General features: G+C 36.4%; 1 protein-coding gene across 2 annotated transcripts in view; it reads left to right on the top strand.

Annotated features, from left to right (window-relative positions):
* Positions 1-3,381: 3,381 nt before the first annotated feature.
* Positions 3,382-23,460, top strand: part of LOC105463603 (centromere protein C) — a 72,447-nt gene continuing 52,368 nt past the window's right edge. Inside the window, exons 1-5 of one of the 2 annotated variants that reach the window (XM_011710808.3) lie at positions 3,382-3,662; positions 4,755-4,801; positions 7,885-7,955; positions 8,995-9,089; positions 16,147-16,246. In XM_011710808.3, coding sequence (XP_011709110.2) covers positions 3,645-3,662; positions 4,755-4,801; positions 7,885-7,955; positions 8,995-9,089; positions 16,147-16,246 — 331 coding nt within the window. In that variant the 5' untranslated portion in view covers positions 3,382-3,644. The remainder of the gene's footprint in view (positions 3,663-4,754; positions 4,802-7,884; positions 7,956-8,994; positions 9,090-16,146; positions 16,247-23,460) is intronic. The other variant, XM_011710807.3, reaches the window with a different exon arrangement.

Genomic DNA, 23,460 nt, shown 5'->3' with positions numbered 1-23,460 from the left:
AATTTTTCTGACAAAATTGTATGATAATCATTTGCTAATATTTTCACTTTTGACTTTTGCAGAATAAATAATAAATGTTTTTGCAAAAGTTTTTAGAACTTAAGCAATTTCATTAAGGTCAAGTTTCCTCATCATTTTTCTATGAAATATTTCAAATATACAGAGAAACTGAAAGAGTAATGTTAATAAACATACCAACGAACTAAGTTCAATAATTAACATTTTTCCATATTTATTTAACTAAATCTCTTTATGATTAACAATTTCAAAGTGCTTACAAATATCACAAGACATTTTACCCCTAAATACTTTGATATGCATATCCTAAGAGTAATGACAAATTACATAAATATAATCACATTATAATACCTAAGAAAACTTTACAATTTTCTAATATCATCTGAAAATTAATTTTTTCATTTTCACTTATTGCTTAATGCTCTTTACAGTTACTTTGTTTTGAACTAGACTCTAATCAAAGTTTACACATTGCATTTGGTTTTCATACAGTGCCTTTGAGTCTCTCTCATTTTCTCTTTCTCTCTTTCGTTATCTCTCTCACAGATTTACTGAGGTATAATTTATTGCAAAAGTCACTATTTTGGCCAGGTGTGGTGGCTCATTCCTGTAATCCCAGCAATTGGGAGGCAGAAGCCAGAGGATCACTTGAGCCCAAGAGTTCAAGACCAGCTTGAGCAACATAGGAAGATCCCATCTCTACAAAAAATTAAAAAAAAAAAAAAATTAGCAGGGTGTGGTGGTGCATGCCTGTGGTCCCAGGTATTCAGGAGGCTGAGGCAGGAGAATCATTTTAGCCCAGGAGGTCGAGGCTGCAGTGGGCCTTGATTGTGCCACTGCACTCCAGCCTGGGCGACTGAGCAAGATCTTTCTTGTTAAAAAAAAAAAAAAAAAGTCACCTTTTTTCAGGGGCACAGTTCTAACTAGGAATTTTGACAAATAGATATAGCCATGTAACTACCATCATAATCAAGACATAGAATATTTTCAGCACTACAAAAAGTTCCCTCATATTCCTTTATAGCCTTTTTCCCCCACCCTCCTCAACCCCTGGTAACCATTGATTTGACTTCTTTTCATACAGTCATTGATATCCAGCTTCTTTCACTTAGTACAATGCTTTCAAGATTCATCCATATTGTACATCAGTAGTTTGCTTTTATTGCTGAAGAGTATTGCACTGCATTGAGGTACGTTTGTGGGATGGGAATGAATACAGACTAATTTTTAAGTGGTTAGTTCAGTTGTGAATATTTTTGTGCTAACACTTAACGGAAGACACGTTGATAGTAAATACTCATACCATAATTGTTTGATGGAAATCAAAGATCTAAAACAAAATATTCTTTGAAATAATTTTAATATTTACAAATTTTAAATTATCTACCTAAAACCATAAGTAATGAAAAGTTTTTTTGCTTCTCTTTCAAGACAAATTTCTGGATACTTTATGTTCCCATATACACATCTAATTATGTATATGTTAATACTTCCATATACTGATATGTAAGTACACACACACACACACACCCCCTTAACTAGGTAAGTAGTTGTGAAAGAAACTTCAAGATTGCATTAGCAGCTCATAAGAAGTAATCTTGATGTATTTTGGGGGGAGATTTATAAAGACAAACCTGGGTTTTTAAATAAATATTACTCCCCCCATTAATTAGCAATCCTATTTTAGGATACTAAAACCATGGTGGGGCTACTAAGCACTACAACAATATGGAAGTAAAACGTTTGTCTGGAAACTGTGGCGTCTCCATAACTGTTTTTATAGGAGTGCTGCTCCATTTTCTTTAGAACAGTTCATCCTCAGCACCCTGTGTGGCCTGCATTCTACAGCAGCACAAGCCATTGCATTTCAAATTTCTCAAAACCCTCTGTGGGACTTAGTTTCCAGCGGAAGCAGGAGGATATAATTTTACATATGGGACTTTACATCTATAAGTGTGCTTGCTAAAATTTCTTACCCAGAGGCAAAGAGTGTAGTGATTAAGAGCTCAGTTGTGGAGTCAGAATTCTTGGGATAATATCCCATCCTACCATTTAGTGGTGATGTGATCTTGGGCAAGACACTTACCTCTCTGTGTTTCAGTGCCCTTGTTTATAAAACAGGAATATTAATTGTTCTCTTCAATGCATGCGAAGCATTTACAGAACTGGGCATAGAGTATGCACTCAATAAATGTTAGTGTTTATTACTATCTATTCCAAATGTGATAGTACCAAATTATATATCATGTGGACTGATTGGCAAAACTGCCAAACATAGTAAAAGTGTCTCCATAATGATTCCAATAGCTTTATTATTGAATTCTTACTCTGTTCCAAACATTGTGTGTAGATCTTAACAGGAATTATTCAATTACAACATCTCAACCACTTAATATTATTCTCATTTTGCAGACAAGAGAATTAAGGAACAGATAACTTAGTTGCCCATAATGGCAGAATTAATGGAATGGAGTGCAATCTAGGCCTAATTTCTGTCAGAGTTCATAGTTCCTCTTTCTTTCCTATCAAAAAAATAAATAAAATAAAAAATTGGCTTTCATAGGTGACAGCATTTATTAAAGCACTACATGTTTTAAAAATCTATTAGCTCAACTCCTGATTAATGTATTTATTCAATGAGTAAACTACTTTCTGATTAGAATTTTCTTGTAATTTTAAATTAAATAATAAAATAAGACACAGCTTCATAGAATCATACACTGGTCAGGTGAGAAGTCTTCAGAGCGTCTAAGTTAGACTTCCATTCTATCACTATGGAAACACCCAGAATGGTGCCGAAATTTTTCTCCCCATAACACAGCTAGTCATTGGCTGGCAGGTTTCAGGATTCTGTATAGAATTTTCAGTGCATCATACTTAAATGATAGCTATTTACGTGGGTCATTTGTTGGCAATGCATCATAAAAACATCACCCACATACTTGAAAAAGAATACAAGCCATCATCACCATTATTACACATAATTATTCAATTATTTTCAGAGATGATGGTTAGATGGGTTGGGCGTGGCTGACGAATTTGCATTAGAAAAATCTCTTCAAAAAGATTCTGTTAAAAAAAAAGTCTTCAATTTCTACCTCTCATCCTTCCAAGTATTACTTATTATTCTTTAATAGAACTGTTGAGAAGTTTTACATTGGGCACAAGGAGCGGTTCCCAGGACCGCGCCTTCCAAATAAAGGCCCACTCTCGCGCCTGTCCCCGACGCGGCGCTGTGGAAGGGAGGTGGGAAGAGCAGAGCAGCTAGAGATAGGGCGGGCGGAGCTGCGGGCGGGAGGGCCATTGGCTTAGAGCAAGAAGGGGCGAGCTCACTAACCGCTTGCTTCCTATTGGACGGCGCAGCCCGTTTTGCGCATGTGTGGCTGGGTTCAAACCCATGCAGGCGCCGAGCGTTCTTGTTTTTTGAGGGCGGAGCTGATGGCGGGGAAGTGTTGTTAGCGCGCGCCTTCCGGATCCCAGCGCTCCCGGCCGTCCTCTTCGACTTAGGGGTGTTGCTTGGCCGCCGCCTGGTAGTCTGGCGGTTCATTTCTTGCTCGGCCTCCTGGAGTTGTGCTCCGTGTGGGCTTCCACCTCAGACCCCTGCGCTGGCTCAGCGGGGCTGGAACATGGCTGCGTCGGGTCTGGTAAGTGCGGGCCCTCGCGCTCCAGGCAAGCGGTTGAGCGGCTGGCTGGGGACACTGGCGCCCGAGGAGGGGGAGAAGGAAAGGCTAGGCTGGGGCTGTGGTCCATGAGGGATTTCAGTGGGAAAGCCGCAGGAATTTTTGAAATCAAGTGTGATCGTGTATCGATAATCGGAGTTAATTTACTGTACTTCTATTATTTCTTAAGTTTTCGTGTCTTCGTCTGTGCCTGCGTCTTACTCTTGAGAGGTGCTTGTGATTTTTGTTGGGTTTTTTTTTCGAGACGGAGTCTTGCTCTATCCCCCAGGCTGGAGTGCAGTGGCGCGATCTTGGCGTCTGCTTTTTAGTCTAGCTCCAGTTCCTAGTCCTCCAAATACTTTTCTCCCCATGGTAGAAGTATTGAAACGCCTTAAAAATGTGCCTTTGCGTCACACTTGCTAGTTGGGAGAAACAGATTATGTAACAAGTATGTCCCGAAATAGTTTGACGTTTTCAGTTCTTCTGTCAAAATGGTGGCCTTTATATGCAGTTCTTGAGGCTGATTTATGGAGCATCAGTTATCGACAGTGTTCTTAAAGACAGCTATTAGTTAAAAGGTACAAGCTGTAAATGACTAATGGGGGCGGCAACTCATATTTTGTTTACATATTTCTGGACTTCTTTGGTGTTCACTATTCTATATTTCATACTTTGGTTATGGTTGCTATATCAAACCCGTATCATTTCTTTTCTAATTTATCTCCTCTTCTTCAGCTTCCATGATCTCCCATTGTGTGACGTTATACATATAAACATAAAGAGTTGTATGAAAGAATAATATAATCTATACTTTTTACTATGAGCACATATATTGTTTACATTATATATAATCAGAAAAAAAGCAATAAAGCCATTCTCACTGTGGGGAGAGAAGCGGAATAAAGCTTACCAGATGCCGGCCGTTCAATTTTTAAATGCCTATCATAACCTTAGAATTGTTTTGAGCCCTTAGGAGGTATTTGGTGTATAGCATGCCCATGCTGGATGAAGTTACTTTGAAAATAAATTTTATTCTGCTATATCTTAAACCAAATGGATGATTTACTTTTCTTTCAGGATCATCTCAAAAATGGCTACAGAAGAAGATTTTGTCGACCTTCCAGGTGATTTATATACTTAAGCTTTTAAGATTATTTTTATTCTCATCGTTAATAGATTTTTAAATGAAGAAAGGAAAAACTATCACCTCTGACTAAAATAATGATTTCTGTGCCCACTGATTAAGGGTAGTCATCTTATACTAACGGAATGTTAATGCAAGCAGTGCAATGACTTTGTGGCTGTGAAAAAAGAAATTCACCTGATAAAATAGTGGAAACAGGAAGAGGGAATCTCAGTTCTGACTAAGTGACTGCCATGGGAAAAGCATTTTGTAGAATGAATCAAATGGTAAAATTAGAAGGATGTAGCTTATTCAGTGGGGCAAAAACAAAAATAATACATGCTATCATGCATTTATTTGTTGGATGCTTATTTGGGTTGTTTTGGTCCTCCTTTTAGTTGTAAAACCTGTAAAAAGTAAATTTTCTAGTTAAATATTTACTAGTAATAGGATGAAAAGCATGTTCTTAAAAGTGAAGATGTTATTTGAATAACATCTTGTTTATTGAGCTGTGATTTTAGTAGGTCCGATAGGGCACAGAAGTATGTTATTTTGCTTCCAAGAAGCTTTCATTTCTATTGGGAAGTTGTATATGTACATTTGTGAAATACTTTAATGGACAAAAATTAGTACTTATAATACTGAAGTAATGACTTGTGTGTCAGAGAGAGTACGCCTATATATAATTAGGCATTAACTTGCAGTATAGACAGCCATGTGAGAAATTAGGGAATTCTGTGTTGTTGATATTAAGAAAAGCTTTAAAGTTGTAGTGTAACTTTGGTGGACCTTGAATAGGTTAGGTATTTAAAGACTAAGATAAAGTTCATTCCAGACATAGAAAGTAACTTAGCAAAGGAACCAAAGTAGGAATACATACATTTGTCGGTAGCAGAAACCTGATTTAAGAAGGTTGAATATGTTGGGTAGAAGTGGAAAACAAGACCATATGAGTTGGATTGAGCCATAAAATGGATATGTTAGGCTTAGGTATCTATTATAGGTTTGAATAAGCTGTCCTAAATCTTCTGTGGAATAAGGGCTATCTGATGTAAACACACACACACATTTAAAAAAGCAAAGATGTTTGATGTTTACAGAGTAGCTTAAGGAAGGGGTTATAGTAATCTAGACTTGATGGAGGTGCTTTTATGCTAAGGTAATAATGACAAGGGGGAAGAAAAGATGAATTTGATAAATTTTGAAAAAGCTGTTGCCTAGACTAATGTGACCTGTGTTCTAATAGTGACTCTGCATTATCACCTTGGAAAATCTGATGTTTCTGGATCTCCTCCTTGAAATAGGTAATAGTAGGAGTGTATTTATAGCTGTAGGTGGTATTTTGGGGTGGTGTCAAGGCCAGAATTTGTAACAGTCAGCTATATATATATTCTGGTAGAAAACCGGCCACTAATACTAATTAGGTTTACAAACTGAGGTAGGCCATTTGACCATTTTGGATTGCAGTTAGCCTGTCTGCAAAATGAGGGCATAGGATTCAGCCTAGTGGTTTTTAACTAGATTTGCACCTCAGAATTATCTCCATCACCCTAGGAAATCTGATTAAATTGGTCTCTAGGAAGTGACCAATTATGTGTATTTCTGCAAAGCTCCAAAAGTAACTTATGCATCTATTTGGATAATTATTGGACTGGATGATATCTGAGATCTTTCAGTTATGAAACTTTATGACGGATGACCTGATAATGCACTGTGGCTCACAATCTTTACTGCATATATAGTACTTTTCGAGCTCTCAAGAATAATAGGAATGTTGTAGATCAGGGATCAGTAAATTCTGGCTGATAGGCCAGCCAAATGTTTTGTCACAGGTTTTGTTTCAATTTTTTTATTGGAACACAGCCATGCCTCTTTACATACTGTCTGTGATTGCTTTCGGGCTAGAATGGGAGAGTCGACTGGTTGTGACAGAAACTATTGTTTACAAGCCTAAAATATTTACCATCTGGCCCTTTAAGCAAAAGTTTGTCCACCCTGTTAGAGATGCATGTCAGTTTTTTACTGATTGAAATCCAGATGTTCTTCAACAGGTAAATGGTTAAACACTGTGGTACACATATAGCATGGAACACTACTTGACTCTAAATAGCAATGAAATATTGATACATTCAACTTGGATTGATTTCCATAGAATTGTGTTGAGTGAAAAAAGCCAAGGCCAAAGGATACGTACTGTATGATTCTAGTTACATGTAATTTTTTCCAAATGACAGAATTTTAGAAATGGAGGACAGATTAGTAGTTGCCAGAGGTGGGAATGAGAGGAGGCAGGAAGGAGATGAGAGGAAGGTGGTTATGGTTACAAAAGGACAATAGAGGATCTTTGTGATGATGGAACTATTCAGTATCTTGACTCTGGTTGTTTTATCTGAACTTACAGATGTGATACATTGTGTAGAAATAAATACAAACATGAGTATATTCAGAAATGAGTACATGTAGAACTGAAGAAATCAGAATAGCATTGGTAGATTTTATCAGTATCAGTATCCTGATTGTGATGATATGCTATAGTTTTGCAAAATATTAGCACTGAGGAGAACTAGGTAAAGTGAACAAGGGATCTCTATTATGTTGTATAGCTGTGTGTGAATCTACAAGCTCAATATAATTTTTAATTAAAATTTATACTGATTCATAAACTTAAGATTAATCAATGATACTGAATCAAAAATGCATTTGAGAATTTATAGGGAGGAATCTGTTATTTGGAGATGTGACTGTAAAGTCTGTTAAAGAAGCATTTCAGTACTGATTGGATTCATTCAAAAAAATTTGTGTTTTTGAGATACAGCAGTAATCTAAAACAGCTTTAGACATGGCTGTTCAACTAAGAAATATTAATTATTAATGTAGATTATGATATACTAATTCTTATTAGGACGGAAAGAGTTCAGGGAATGTATAGACTCTCAAGTACTTGTTTTGTCTTCAGATAGTAAAGATATTTTACATATTAAGTAAATTAATATTTTACAATGAGATGTGGAATTTTCAAATAGATGGTAATATAAAGAAATATCTTCTGAAAATGATAGGCTGTATTTTTCCTTTCTTTATTAGGGCACGTGACATTAACACACAGCAAGGCCAGAATGTTCTGGAAATCTTACAAGACTGTTTTGAAGAACAAAGTAAGTCTTCATTTCAAGATGGAATTTGAGGGTTAGATGGATGAAAATGTGAATTTGTCATGGTAATTAATGCCAAATGCAGCAAATAAAAAATAAAAAATTTAAACCCTATAGGGTTTAAATATATGTAAAATGTTTTCCCTGGTATTTTGAGTTCATATGCAATCCTTTGTGTACCTTCTGGTATACTTAGGATAATACTGACAAAAATAATAATTTGACAATAATTTGTCATCCCCTTTAGTTCACATTACTGTAATCTAGAAGTCCATACATAATTATACATAAGAAAAAGTATTTTATTATTTATTTATTTATTGAGACATAGTCTCACTCTGTCACCCAAGCTGTAGTACAGTGGCGCTATCTCAACTCACTGCAACCTTTGTCTCCCAGGTTCAAGTGATTCTTGTTCCTCAGCCGTCCGAGTAGCTGGGATTACAGGTGTGTGCCACCATGCCTGGCTAAGTTTTGTATTTTTTAGTAGAGACCACATTTTACCATGTTGGCCAGGCTGGTCTTGGACCTCTGCCCTTCAGTGATCTGCCCTCTTCAGCCTCCCAAAGTGTTGGGATTACAGGCATGATCCACTGCATCCAGCCAGAAAAAATAGATAATGAAAACAGATGTGTAGAATTGTTGGGATCATTGGAGAATTTGAGATAATCTTTGATGATTTACATATCTGTTTAAGGAAGTCATAAATTACTGCAAAAACTTTTCCAGTTGCTGATTAACATCAGCAGGTATTGGAATAAGAGAATAAGCCACCCAAAGAAATAGGGGCACTTGACAGAAAAGAATGCTTTCTGTACAAGCTCTGAAAGAAGAACCGGCATATATTGATACTTCAGGTGTTTTGTTTGCTTTTCTCATTTCCTGATGCTTCTCAGGAACATTTGAATCTTGAACTGAGGTCTCTACTTGATTGAAGCTAATTGTGGTCAGTGAGTCACATGTCATATACAGCTACTTTTAATTGTAACTAATAGATATTACACTATATCTTGTTTTTGAAAATTTCATACTTTTGTTTTAGGTCTTGCCAATGATTTTAGTACAAATTCTACAAAATCAGTGCTTTATTCCACACACAAAATAAAAGACACTTGTATTCAGTCACGAAGCAAAGAGGTAAGTGATGAAGAAGAGCTGGTATAGGTTTAATATTTTAATGAATGAAGGTATATACACAATATACTTAAGTATATTTTAGTTGTTTGTAAGTCTTATTCTTGAAAGGGAATTCTATATTCCCGTTGACTTTCTGTAAAATTAGGAGGTATTTTGTGAAAAGTTTTATTTGATATTTTCTGTGTTGGAATTGGGGTTATGGGAATTAGAATTATCAAATTATAACAAACATTTTTCACTTCCCTAAAATAATAGTCAAATTAGATTTTTAGGAAAATGGGCAGCAATCGAAGTTGCTAATCAGGTTGACAGGGTTGGTTATATTCTAATAAATGAAGGTACTTCATTGCTATATGGGGAAATCAGTCTTCTATTGATTATATTATATGTTTTAATTGCTTGCTGTTAGTTTGATCAGAAGTAAAGTATTGGTTGACTTAACTATACTAAATAGCAGACTTTCAAATAAAGTATTTGAAGCTAATCTAAGGCAAATTATTCAAAAGCACAGTACTAATTAGAAAAATCATATACAAACTGTAAAAGACAATCAACATATTAAACATATGTAGCCTTTTGGTTCCAAGGAATGAAGACAAAACCATTTCTTTCAGAATTGAGAGACCTTCTGAAACATAAATTACAATGGTTTTTGAAAGTTAAAGCAACTTGAGGTTTTCTGGGATAAACTTGACTTGGTCATAAAGTATTAACTTTTTTTGATTATGTTTGCCTAATACTGAAGATGTTTGCATCTATGTTTATGAATAATACTGTCTTTTTTTTTTTTTTTTAATGTTCTTACAGGGCTTTGGTATCAAGGTTATGCTAGAGGTTCCTCTTCTAGGTAGAATGCAATAAGTCACAGAAGGCTAATACTCCTGCTAAGGCAGCTATTTAAAAAAAATGGAAACAAATTTTAGAGATATGAGAAGCCATATCTTAGCAAAATATAGTCTGTAGCTAATTTTCTCTCCTTCTGAGGCAAAATTCTTCTTTACTGTGTCCCGTTATTTATGGAGGTTTTCCACTCTGGCTGGTAGGTACAGGCATTATTCTAGGTCCTTTGTAACTGGGAGGATATTCCCCCTGAAGGCTTCAGGTGGTTCTTTCTCTGGTTTTCCTACGACACTTTCTCTGATCAATGTTTGATTGAATGCTTGAGAGAGATCTGCACATTCTGCAGTTTTCTCTATGTAACTGTCTCCTGTCCAGTACTTTACCCTGCAAATTCTAACCACTTTCGTCTTCCTGAATCCTCAGCTTTGGCTCCTCAACTGAGGATTTCTCCTGTGTCACATCCTGGAAATGGGTGATGAGAGGGTTCACCTCATTTGTTTACCATCTCAGTAATCATTCTTTTTGGTTTTTCAGTTTCATATTTCTTGAGAATCTTGTATACTTTTTCTTTTTTTAAAATTGATTCAGGCAGAAGGGTAAATCTGGTCCCTTTTAAGACATTTTGAAAATTTATACATTTAAGTCATGTAAGACAGAGAGCAAGACTCTGTGCTCTAAAGCCAAGGTCCACTACAGTGACTTCTAAATGACTTAGAATGTGTCTTATATGTCTTATGTCTCTCTTTGTCTTGTCTTTTTACAGTCTTGTTAATGTCTGTGGAATCTACAGTTATATCCCCTTTTTTATTCCTGACTTTGGTTATTTATGCCTTATCTTTTTTTTTTTTTTTTTTTTGATTAGATGTAGGGATTTTGGTATGTTGCCCAAGCTGGATTAGAACTCCTGGGCTTAAGTGATCCTCCCTAACCTACGGAGTAGCTGGGACTACTGCTCGTGAGGCACATGCCACTGTACCTGCTATGCCTTGTCTTTTTCATTGATTAGTTTTGTCGGGGTTTATCAATTTTGGTCTTTCAGAAAACCAAGTTTGGCTTTGTTGGTCCTCTCATTTGATTGTTTTTAGTTTCATTATTTTTTTCTTAATTTTATTTTTCATATATTCTTTATTTTTATTTTTATATTATTAATTTTTTTCTAATCCTTGAGATGGATGCTTCCAAACAACAGAGACTTTGTAGGTGTTCGGGTTTTTTTTCAGGTAGATCCTTTCCATGCAGCAAGCTTGGCCCAGGCCTTCCACGTAAGAAATGGAATTTGTTTACTTGATTTGAAAATAAAATCAGACTTAAGACTTACCTATCTTACAGGCTTTTCTGTTTGAGAACTTGAGATTCCTAGGTCTAGTTATTACTTCATATTTGTTTGTCTTTAAGTAAAATAAGATACGACTCCTTAGGTTTTATCTGAAACACAGCCGAACTTCATAAAAGAAATTAGTTTTTCTCTTCTGTTTTCTGGGATAACTTGATTAAGCAAAAATGATTTGTTTCTTCAAATTTAGATCATTTGTAAAACATGGTTGGGGCTGTTTTGGTGGGGTGTTTGTGATTACCACTTTATTTAATGATCTGTTACATTTTTTGTATTTCTTTTGCCAGTTTTGACATTTTATAATTTTCTTGAAATATTTCCTCTGTTCTTAGTTTGTGTATAGTTAACTTTATGATCTTTCTCATAGTTAGTACTCTCTTTTTATTGCTGATTTTCACCTTTTTAAATAATCTGTGTTGTTAGAGGTATTTTTCTGTCATTAGCATTTTCAAAGAATCAGCAGTCTATTCTGGTTCACTATTTTATTCTGTTCCCTATCTTTTTACATAATTTTCTTCTTAATTTGTTGGAAGAATGATTTTAAAACTCAAAGGCATTATGTACATGGTAGTTAAAATAGTTCCATAAATTCCACAAAAAAACAGTAGAGCCCTCTTTTCCTCCTCCAAGTCCAACTTCTTAGTCTTAGCTATTTCTTCCAGGTATTTTGACTCCATATTTCTAAATAATGTTTATATTGCTGTTTCTTGATTTTTTTTTTCAGTCTTTGCTATTATTTATTGGCTTTCTACTATGGAAATTTAGACTATTTGTCATATAGTTTCTACTTCCCACCACAACACATAAACTTCCATTCTTTAGTACGACATAATTTTTAGTAGGATTAGTATTTAGTGTTTGCGGTATTATTACGACTGTTTCAGTAGTCACAGCTATGTAGAGTACTAATGGTTAAATTTTCTTTATGTACAGCTCTTAGTTTTCTCTTGATTTAATTTTGGTTTTTCCATTTTTGACTTTCTGTGCACCTATGATTAATTCGTCACCAGTTTTCTATGACAAAAGTCTAAGTATAAATGTCTTAGTATATGTAGACACATTAATTTATCATTTTCAGCTTTTCTATCTCTGCTCTTTTCTTTTTTTTTTTTTTCCTGCAATCTACCCTTAGACCTGTTACATAGGTTTTGTCATGTACTCTTCTTGTATCACAGGGAGTCCCTTTGCTTTTCTCCTGAATTGCAACTCTTATTTCTTGGATCTTAAATCTTCCTTTTTTCTTGGCCTCTCCTTTTTTGGTGGGACTTACCCTTTAGCAGCTTTCTGAGAATTTAAGACCTTAATTGTTTAAAAATACCATGGTTTTACCTTCATGATGTGTAATTTGGGTGAGTACAGAATTCTAGATTAGAAATTATTTTCCTTTAATTAAAAAATAGTATATTTTTTTCATGTCAAGCCTCCCTTTTAGTCAGGTATATTTTCCCTTAGACTTTTAAAAATGTTGCTTTCTTTTATTTTAGCTTCTCTGTTGAGAATACTGTTTTGATTTCATGATCCTTTGTGACTATTTTTTTCCTCTTTGCAGGCTTTTAGGATCATGTCCTCTGTCTTTAGTGATCTAAATTTTTATTATATTCCTTGACTTTAGGTTCTTCTAACCATTTTCATACATATTTCTTCAGTTTCTGTTTTCTGCAAGTACCTTTTTTACTGACATTGCTCTTTACCTGGCCTTTTTTCATATGTCCGGTGATCCTTAGCTATCTCTTCTTGTTTGAAAGTGGGAAACTAAAATGCATTGCAAGCTCTATATGCCTAGTAAAATTTGTAAACTGGTGGATGTCACCGTGGTGTAGTTTGGTCCATTTCATTGTTGATGTCCAGGTGTTAATATCTGTAGTTTTCTTTTCTCTTGGCCTGGTAAGTATTTCTGACAAAGAAATCTCTCCCACTTGGCTGTTGGAGTCTAACTGTGATTGTTTTCCATTTCAGTCAGATGTGGCAGAGGGGAAAGTGCAGTTTGAATGCTCCTACTTAGTATCTCTGGTTTTCATGTATTGCCCTTAACTTCAGCTGTATCTTATGCCACTAATGTCACAGTCTCTCTGATTTAGAAACTCAAGAGAGTAAATATCTAATCTTCTGATAGGTTTGGGAGGGGCTTCTCGGTTTTACTACCTTCTTTTTTTGAGACGAAGTCTCGCTGTGTCTCCTGGGCTGGAGTGCAGTGGCACAATTTCAGTTCACTGCAACCTCCGCCTCCGGGTTCAAGCAATTCTCCTGTCTCAGCCTCTCGAGTAGCTGGGACTACAGGTGTCTGCCACCATGCCTGGCTAATTTTTGTATTTGTAGTAGAGACAGGGTTTCACCATATTGGTCAGGCTGGTCTCGAACTCCTGACCTCAGGTGATCCACCCGCCTCGTCCTCCCAAAGTATGGGGATTACAGGTGTGAGCCACTGCGCCCAGCCAGTTTTACTACTTTCTATACACACTTTTTTTTCTCTGACAAAAGACACATTCAACTATACGCACTTTTAACACCCTCTGTTTACGTGCCCCTTCTGTTTTTTGAGACAGGGTCTTGCACTGTTGCTGGAGTGCAGTTGCGTGCACATAGCCCACTGTAACCTCAAACCTCTGGGCTCAAGTGATCCTCCTGCCTCAGCCTCCTGAGTAGGTAGGACCACAAGCATGCACCACCACTCTTGGCTAATTTTTTATTTTTACATAGAGATGTGGTCTTGCTTAGTTTCCCACGCTGATCTTGAATTCTTGACCTCTAGTGATCCTCCTGCCTTGGCCTCCCAAAGTGCTAGGATTACAGGTGTGAGCCACTGCATCTGACCTGCCCCCTTTTTTTAGTGGTGTCTTGCAATTTTACTAATCTTTATAGGTTTATCCATAAACAGTAATCTGTCTGCTTCTGGGTTTTCTCCATTGCTAGCATGTTTCCATTCTCTCTGGGTTGCTTAATTACCAGTAATTTGCTTTTCAACCTAAAAATGTTTGCTGACATGTCTCATCTACTCCTTTGTCTTTCTCTTCATCCTTCTGAGTTTGTTTTTAAAAATCTTTAATGAGATATTTTTTTTTTTTTTTTTTTTTTTTTTTTTGAGACGGAGTCTTGCTCTGCCGCCCAGGCTGGAGTGCAGTGGCCGGATCTCAGCTCACTGCAAGCTCCGCCTCCCGGGTTCACGCCATTCTCCTGCCTCAGCCTCCCGAGTAGCTGGGACTACAGGCGCCCGCCACCTCGCCTGGCTAGTTTTTTGTATATTTTAGTAGAGACGGGGTTTCACCATGTTAGCCAGGATGGTCTCGATCTCCTGACCTCTAGATCCGCCCGTCTCGGCCTCCCAAAGTGCTGGGATTACAGGCTTGAGCCACCGCGCCCGGCCTAATGAGATATTAAGAGGGAGCAGAGATGAAATGAAAGCCTGCCTCTGTCTTTTTATGGAATTGAATTCCATACTGTGGTCACTCAGCAACAGTGTAGTGGATCTGTGTATTAGTCCATTTTCACACTTCCGATGAAGAGATTCCTAAGACTGGGAAGAAAAGGAGATTTAATTTGCCTTACACATGGCTCGGAGGCCTCATAATCATGGCAGAGGGCAAAAGGTACTTCTTACGTGGTGGTGGCAAGAGAAAAATGAGGAAGAAGCAAAAGTGGAAACCCCTGATAAATCCATGAGATCTCGTGAGACTTATTCACTATCATGAGAATAGTACGGGAAAGACTGGCCCTGATGATTCAGTTATCTCCCACTGGGCCCCTTCCACAACACAGCGAAATTCTGGGAGATACAATTCAAGTTGAGATTTGGGTGGGGACACAGCCAAACCATATCAGCCTGTCATTTATTCATTTCTGTACTGTGCCAATACTGTGTCCACACTTCTGCTACCACTTGTGACAGAGGTCCCACTACCATCCACATTTGGGTGCTTCACTAAAAGGACTCAGCAGACTTGACATATAGTTGAACTCATGACCGATACTTATTATAGTCATTCAGCCAGGATACACAGCTGGGTCAGTAAGGGAAAAATGTACATTAGCAGAGTCTGGAGGAATCCATGTATAGGCTTCCTGTGCTCCCCAGCGGGCCATATAGAGTGTACTCATTCCTTCCAGCAGTGAAATGCAGTAACGTGTATATATTCTTTCTCCTCAGAGAAGCCTTTTGAAACTCAGCCTGTTTTCACTGGGGATTGATCTAAGCACCCTATGCCTACCAAAATTTTACACACTCCCAGAAGGAAAGAAAGCAGATGTTCACCACAAATCACAGTGTTTATGCAAACAGTCTAGGCAGGCTGGCATAGCAGGTGCAACCTTCTCTGCTGGTAATGGAGGGAACATTCTAAAAGTCAAGTTTCCGGATGCCAACCAAGGGGTAGCCCTGTAAGCTGGCCCTTTAAATATATCAGGACTGCTACGTTAACTCTTTCCTGCAGAATGAATCTCTAAATACTGTAGTGTTTTATGTGGCTGTTTTGAACTTTACATAGATAGGATTGTTATGTACTTCTGCAGCTTGCTTTTTTTTCTGGTTAAAATAATAATCTATATTATTGTAGTTTATTTGGTCCACTGTTACGTATGTAATATGATATATCTATAGTATATTTATTCAATAAGTTTATTCAGTCTTCTATACACATAGTTGTTTGCTGTTTAGAGCCATACTGTTTCTGTGATAGGTTGTATGAAATTTCAGCTTTACTGAATAATGCCAAATTGTTTTCCAAAGTAGCTATTACTTTAGAAATAAAATAAAAAGTAGTATAAAACTCTTAACAGCTGGTTTGTTGTTTTAGAATACTTGTTTTTCCCCCCATTTAAAAAACAAATATATTTCATCAGAATTGGTAAGTTAATAAAATAGTTCTAATGTTGTATTTCTTCTGTGCTCAGTGCCAGAAATCACATCCAAAGTCAGTTCCAGTTTCTTCAAGGAAGAAAGAAGCCTCTCTGCAGTTTGTTGTAGAACCAAGTGAAGCCACCAACAGATCAGGTTGGTGGCATTCCATGGGCATTATTTGCTTGGATATATTTAAAAAGTGAGAAATGCTAATGGTGCATGTGTTCCTTTGAGTATGAAGGTCAGGGTCAGCCTAGACAGAATTGTGAATTGTGAAATGGATGAATTCGTTTTTGATTTCCTTACAACTCCATGGTCAGTGCTCTTTTTCTCTCTTCTCCATTTCCTTTAGTCAGTGATATGTGCTACTACTTTTTAAAGTTTTATTTATATTCATTTTTCAGATTAAAAGAGTGTTATATTACTCCATTGAGTTAATAAAGGTTTAAAATAAGAATTTAGTCATTACTCCTATCATTCTGCTGAGGTAGCCTTTGAATCATTCTATACCTTAATTGGTGCCCATAAATGAAAAAAAAAAGCATATGTGTTTGTATGTGTCTGTGCCTGTACCTGCTTTCAGAAAAGGCTATTATAATTTCCTTTTACACTAATAGTGTAAAGTACCTTTTACCTGATAGTCTATTTACTGTTCCATGTTTTTGCCCATTCATTGGTATTAAGCAATCTCATTTTGACTTTAGTGTCCGTTTCCATGATTGCCAGAGTTTGAGCACCTTATGTTTATTGGCCGTTGGATTTTAATTATTAAATGTGTGACTTTTATAGCTTTAAGTTTGTTGTAGTTAAAAGTTCTGTCTTATCCCAACTTAGATTTTTCATCTGAAAACCTTTTTTTTTTTTTTTTTTTTTTTTTTTTTTAAAATTAAGTCTTTAACCATTTGGAATGTGTTTCGGTATATAACATGACAATCTTCTAAGTTTGTTTTCTTCTGGGTGGTCAGTTGTGTCAGATCTATTTATTAAATTAAAAAAAAATCTGTTCTCTTCTAAATGTACTACTTTTATTCTATATTAAATCTCACATAACATTCAACGTACTTTTGAATTTTGATGTATTTTTTTCCTCTGCCAACACATACTCTTGTTACTAATAGTAGCTTTATAGTATGTCCTGATATAAAGAGAAATACCTTCACTATTCCACTGCCATTCTGCAGCCTTTTTTCTTTCTATGAGCTTTTAGTTTTATCCAATTCCTAATAAACTTTTGGAATTCTAACTAGAATTGCATTTAATATATGTAGTAATTTTGTGAGAATTCATATTTTTTATGTTATTTAGGTTTTTTACAAAATAAATTTTGTTTCTTTCTTATAAAAAATGTTAATTTGGGGCCAGGAGTGGTTGCTCATGCCTGTAATCCCAGCACTTTGGGAGACTGAGACAGGAGGATCAATTGAGGTCAAAAGTTTGAGACCACCGTGGCCAATGTGGTAAAACTCCATCTCTGCTAAAATTACCAAAATTTGCCGGGCGTGGTGGCAGGTGCCTGTTATCTCAGCTACTCGGTAGACTGAGTCAGGAGAATCACTTGAGCCTAGGAGGTGGAGGTTGCAGTGAGTCCAAGATTGCGCCACTGCACTCCAGCCTGGCGACAGAGTGAGACCCTGTCTCCAAAAATAATAATAATAATAATAATCTGAAGGACACTGTCAAGAGTGTGAAAGGGCAACCAGACTAGGAGAAGATATTTGCAGATAATTTACCTGATAAGGATGATAGAGATTTATAATCAGAAAATATAAAGAACTTCTACAGCTCAACAACAGAAAAACCAAACAACCCAAATAAAAGATGAGCAAAGGACTTGAATAGACATTTCTTCAGAGAAGTTATGCAATTGGCCAATGAATATATGAAAGGATCCTTGAAATCTTTAGTCATTAGAGAATGCAAATCAAGACCCTAGGAAGATACCACTTTACACTCACTAGGTTAGCTATTATTTAAAACAAAAAAAGGAAAATAAGTGTTGAAGATACGAATAAATCAAAACCCTCATGCATCACTGGTGGGAATGTAAAATGGTGCAGCCACCGTGGAAAACAGTTTGATAGTTTCTCAAAAGTTAAACATAGAGCCACCATATGACCCAGTACTTCCCTCCTAGATATATACCCCAAAGAATTGAAAGCAGGGACGGAAACAGACATTTGTATACTAATATTCCTAGCAGCATTATTCACAATACTCAAAAGGTGTAAGCAAGCCAAGTGTCCGTCAACAGATGAATGGATAAACAGCATGTGATGTATACATAGAATAGAATATTAGTCATTAAAAACAAAGTTCTGCTATGTAACATAGCATAGAAAAATCTTGAACACATTAAAACATGCAAACTGAAATAAACTAGACAAAAAAGGGCAAAAATTTTGTAGTTCCACTTACATGAGGTATTTATAATAGGTAAATTTAGAGATAGGAAGCAGAATAGAGGTTGCAGGGGATTAGGGTAGTGGGTAATGGTATTTTGATGTTTGATGTGTACAGAATTTGAGATGATGAAAAAGTTCTAGAAATGGTCTTGGTTGCACAGTCTTATGAATGTACTTAATGCCATTAAATTGTTTACTCATAAATGGTTAATATGGTAAATTTCATGTTTTATCATAAAAAATGTTTTAATAAAGTCTGTCTTCTGGCTTCCCATTCTCCCCTCCCTCATAGTATTGGGTCATTGACTTTCTTGTTAAGGTTAATCCTAACTATACTATAATTTTTGTACTATTCTGAACATTTTGTTAAATTATGAGGCTAATTTTTATATCAAGAAAATTTTAATTCAGCACTTACCAAGGTTTTTTAAAAAATTAATTCTAGACCTTTAAAAATTTGAATCTTCTAGTTTTCTTTAAGCTATATAACCATGTCATCAGCTAAAGAGAGGTTTTATTTATTATATTTAATCTGATTATTTCAGTCTGCTTGCCTTTGATAGAATCTCTGAGTCAATGTTGTTTAATAATGATGATATTAGATACCCATGTCTATTCTATGATTTTAACTGAAATTAGTATGGTGCCACTTAAAATAATAATTGTGGGTAGTTTGGGGTAAATTTAGTTTATGTCTTTAATTTCTTTTTCTTACCGTTATTAGCTAACACTTCAGTGTTGTATTAAGTATCAGTGATGGGTCCAAGCACCGTGGCGTAGACCTATAGTTCCAGCACTTTGGGAGTCTGAAGTGGGAGAATCGCTTGAGGCCAGATGTTTGATACCAGCTTAGGCAACGTAGTGAGAACTTGTCTCTACAAAAAAACACAAAAATATAGCCTGTGCAGTGGCAGGTACCTGTAACCCTGCCTACTTGGGAGACTGAGGTGGGAGAATCACTTGAGCCCAAAAGGTTGAGACTGCAGTGAGCTGTGCTAGTGCCACCACACTCCAGCCTGGGTTCAGAGTCAGACCCTGTCTCAAAAAACAACAACAAAAAACAAACACAAAAAAACGACGGGGTGAAAATTCTAGCCTTGTTCCTGCTCTTAGAAAGCATTTGATCTTTCACATTAAGTATATGATGTTAGCTGTAAGTTTTTAGTAGATGTTTTTCATAGGGTTGGGAAATTTTTTCCTGCCAGTATGCTGAGAATTTTAATCATGGGTAATGTAGATTTTGTCAAATGCATCTTTTGCATAAATCCATATGATCATATGATTTTTCTTCTTTAATCTGTTAATATGGTGGCTTATACAGATTGATTTTTTGAATGTTTAACCAGCCTTGCATAAAATTTCCATGTGGTCATGATGTATTATTGATTTGAGCTCTTTTTCCCTTTTCAAATGTATTCATTTGGCATAAATTTCCCCCTCAGCACTGTTGTAGCTGCATTCCACATGTTTTGTGTCTTGTATTTTCTGTTCATTTCACTTATTTTGGTGTATTTTTAAATATCTTTTCAGACTTTCGCCTATTGGTTATTTAGAAGTGTGTTAATTTTTCAGTGTTTGCTAATTTCTTATCTTTTACATATTAATTTCTGATCTTGATTCCTTTATGAAAAGTATGCACTGTGTAATTTCAGTTCTTTTACATTTATGAAGATTTGTTTTGTGACCCAAGATATTGCCTGTCTTTATGAATGATTCATGGGCATTTAAAGAAAATGTTTTCTGTTGTTGAATGTAGTTATCTATAAATGTCAGTTATTGTGCATTATTACTATTTTTTATACATTGTTGAATGTGACTTGCTAAAATTTCAAGGATTTTTGTATTTAAGTAAGGAGAGATTGGTTTATATTTTTTTAATGCTGTGTTTGTATGGTTTTGGTATCAAGGTAATATTTGCCTTATTAAATGAGTTGGAAATTATTCCCTTTTCTAATTTCTGGAAGGGACTATGTAAAATTGGTGTTAATTCTTTAACTATTTGGTGTAACAGTCTCCGGTGAAATTCTCTGGTCCTGGTCCAGGAGATTTTTTTTTTCAAGAACTTTAAATAACAAAATTCATTCTTGAATAGTTATAAGACTATTTAGATTATCATTTTCGTTGTGACCGAATTTTGGTAGTTTGTGTTTTCTGAGGTATCGGTCCATTTTTTCTAATCATCTGTCAAGTTTGTAAGCATGAAGTTGTTCATAGCATTATCCTTTTTTTTTTTTTTTTTGAGTTTTTTTTATACGTATTTTTTTAATTTAAGTTCTGGGATACATGTGCTAAACGTGCAGGTTTGTTACATAGGTATACATGTGCCATGGTGGTTTGCTGCACCTATCAACCCGTCATCTAGGTTTTAAGCCTAGGTATTTGTCCTAATGCTTCCCTTCCCTTTTCCCCCTCCCCCGACAGGCCCCGGTGTGTGATGTTCCCCTCCCTGTGTCCGTATGTTCTCATTGTTCTACTCCTGCTTATGAGTGAGAACATGCGGTGTTTGGTTTTCTGTTTCTGTGTTAGTTTGCTGAGGATGATGGTTTCCAGCTTCATCCATATCCTTGCAAAGGACATGAACATTCTTTTTTATGGCTGCTTAGTATTCCATGGTGTATATGTGTCACATTTCCTTTATCCAGTCTATCATTGATGGGCATTTGGGTTGGTTCCAAGTCTTTGCTATTGTAAATAGTGCTGCAGTAAACATACATGTGCATGTCTCTTTATAGTAGAATGATTTATAATCCTTTGGGTATATACCCAGTGATGGGATTGCTGGGTCAAATGGTATTTCTGGTTCTAGATCCTTGAGGAATTGCCACACTGTCTTCCACAATGGTTGAACTAATTTACACTCCCACCAACAGTGTAAAAGTGTTCCTATTTCTCCACATCCTTGCCAGCATCTGTTTCTTCTCTTTTTAATGATCACTATTCAAACTGGTGTGAGATGGTATCACATTGTGGTTTTGATTTGCATTTCTCTAATGACCAGTGATGATGAGCTTTTTTTTATTATGTTTGTTGACCACGTAAACATCTTCTTCTGAGAAGTGTCTGTTCATATCCTTTGCCCAGTTTTTGACAGGATTGTTTGTTTTTGTTTTTCTCGTAAATTTGTTTAAGTTTATTGTAGATTCTGGATATTAGACCTTTGTCAGATGGAGAGGTTGCAAAAATATTCTCCCATTCTGTAGGATGCCTGTTCAGTCTTGTTGAGCAGAAGCTCTTTAGTGTGATTAGATCCCGTTTGTCAATTTTGGCTTTTGTTGCAATTGCTTTTGGTGTTTTAGTAATGAAGTCTTTGCCCGTGCCTATGTCCTGAATGGTATTGCCTACGTTTTCTTCTAGGGTTTTTATGATGTTAGGCCTTACATGTAAGTCTTTAATCCATCTTGAGTTAATTTTTGTATAAGGTGTAAGAAAGGGGTCCAGTTTCAGTTTTCTGAATATGGCTAGCCAGTTTTCCCAGCACCATTTGTTAAATAGGGAATTCTTTCCCCATTGCTTGTTTTTGTCCGATTTGTCGAAGATCAAATGGTTGTAGATATGTGATGTCATTATTATTATTATTATTTTTTGAGACAGAGTCTCGCTCTGTCGCCCAGTCTGGAGTGCAGTGTTGCGATCTCGGCTCACTGCAAGCTCCGCCTCCCGGGTTCATGCCATTCTCCTGCCTCGGCCTCCCCAGTTGCTGGGACTACAGGCGCCCGCCAACGAGTTCAGCTAATTTTTTGTATTTTTTAGTAGAGATGGGGTTTCCCCGTGGTCTGGATCTCCTGACCTCGTGATCTGCCCGTCTTGTCCTCCCAAAGTGCTGGGATTATAGGTGTGAGCCACCGCGTCCGGCCGTGTGGTGTTATTTCTGAGGCCTCTCTTTTGTTCCATTGGTCTGTATATCTGTTTTAGTACCAGTACCAAGCTATTTTGGTTACTGTAGCCTTGTAGTATAGTTTGAAGCCAGGTAGTGTAATGCCTTCCACTTTGTTCTTTTTGCTTATGATTGTCTTGGCTATATGGGCTCTTTGGTTCTATATGAAATTTAAAGTAGTGTTTTCTAGTTCTGTGAAGAAAGTCAGTAGTAGCATGATGGCAGTAATATTGAATTTATAAATTACTTTGAGCAGTATGGCCATTTTCACTATATTGATTCTTTGTATCCATGAGCATGGAATTTTTTTCTCTTTGTGTCCTCTCATTTCCTTGAGCAGTGGTTTGTAGTTCTCCTTGAAGAGGTCCCTCACGTCCCTTGTAAGTTGTATTCCTGGGTATTTTATTTTCTCCGTAGCAATTGTGAATGGGAGTTCACTCATGATTTGGCTCTCCGCTTGTCTATTACTGGTGTATAGGAATGCTTGTGTTTTTTTTGTTTGTTTGTTTGCTTGTTTGTTTAATTATACTTTAAGTTCTAGGGTATATGTGCACAACGTGCAGGTGTGTTACATATTATACTTGTGCCGTGTTGGTGTGCTGCTGCTTGTGATTTTTGCGCATTGATTTTGTATCCTGAGACCCTCCCAACTGCTGAAGTTTCTTACCAGCTTAAGGAATTTTGGGACTGAAACAATGGGGTTTTCTAAGTATACAGTCACGTCATCTGCAAACAGAGACAGTTTGACTTCCTCTCTTCCTGTTTAAATAACCTTTCTTTCTTTCTCTTGCCTGATTGTCCTGACCAGAACTTCCAGTACTGTGTTGAATAGGAGTGGTGAGAGAGGGCATCCTTGTCTGTGCCAGTTTTCAAAGTGAAGCATTACCCTATTTTTGATGGCTGCGAAATCTATTGTGATATCATCGCCTATTTTATTCCACATATTGGTGGTTGGTGTCTTCTTATGGTTGTCACTTTTGTTATCATTTTGTAGGTTTTTTTCCCCCAATAATTTTCTGTATTTTTCTATTTTCAGTTTTATTGATTTCTGCTCTTTATTTTTTCCCGTCCTTCTGCTTGATTGGGTTTAT

Source organism: Macaca nemestrina, chromosome 3 (assembly GCF_043159975.1).
Source record: "Macaca nemestrina isolate mMacNem1 chromosome 3, mMacNem.hap1, whole genome shotgun sequence".
Classification (NCBI taxonomy): Eukaryota; Metazoa; Chordata; class Mammalia; order Primates; family Cercopithecidae; genus Macaca; species Macaca nemestrina.
This window is presented reverse-complemented; position numbering and strand designations above follow the sequence as displayed.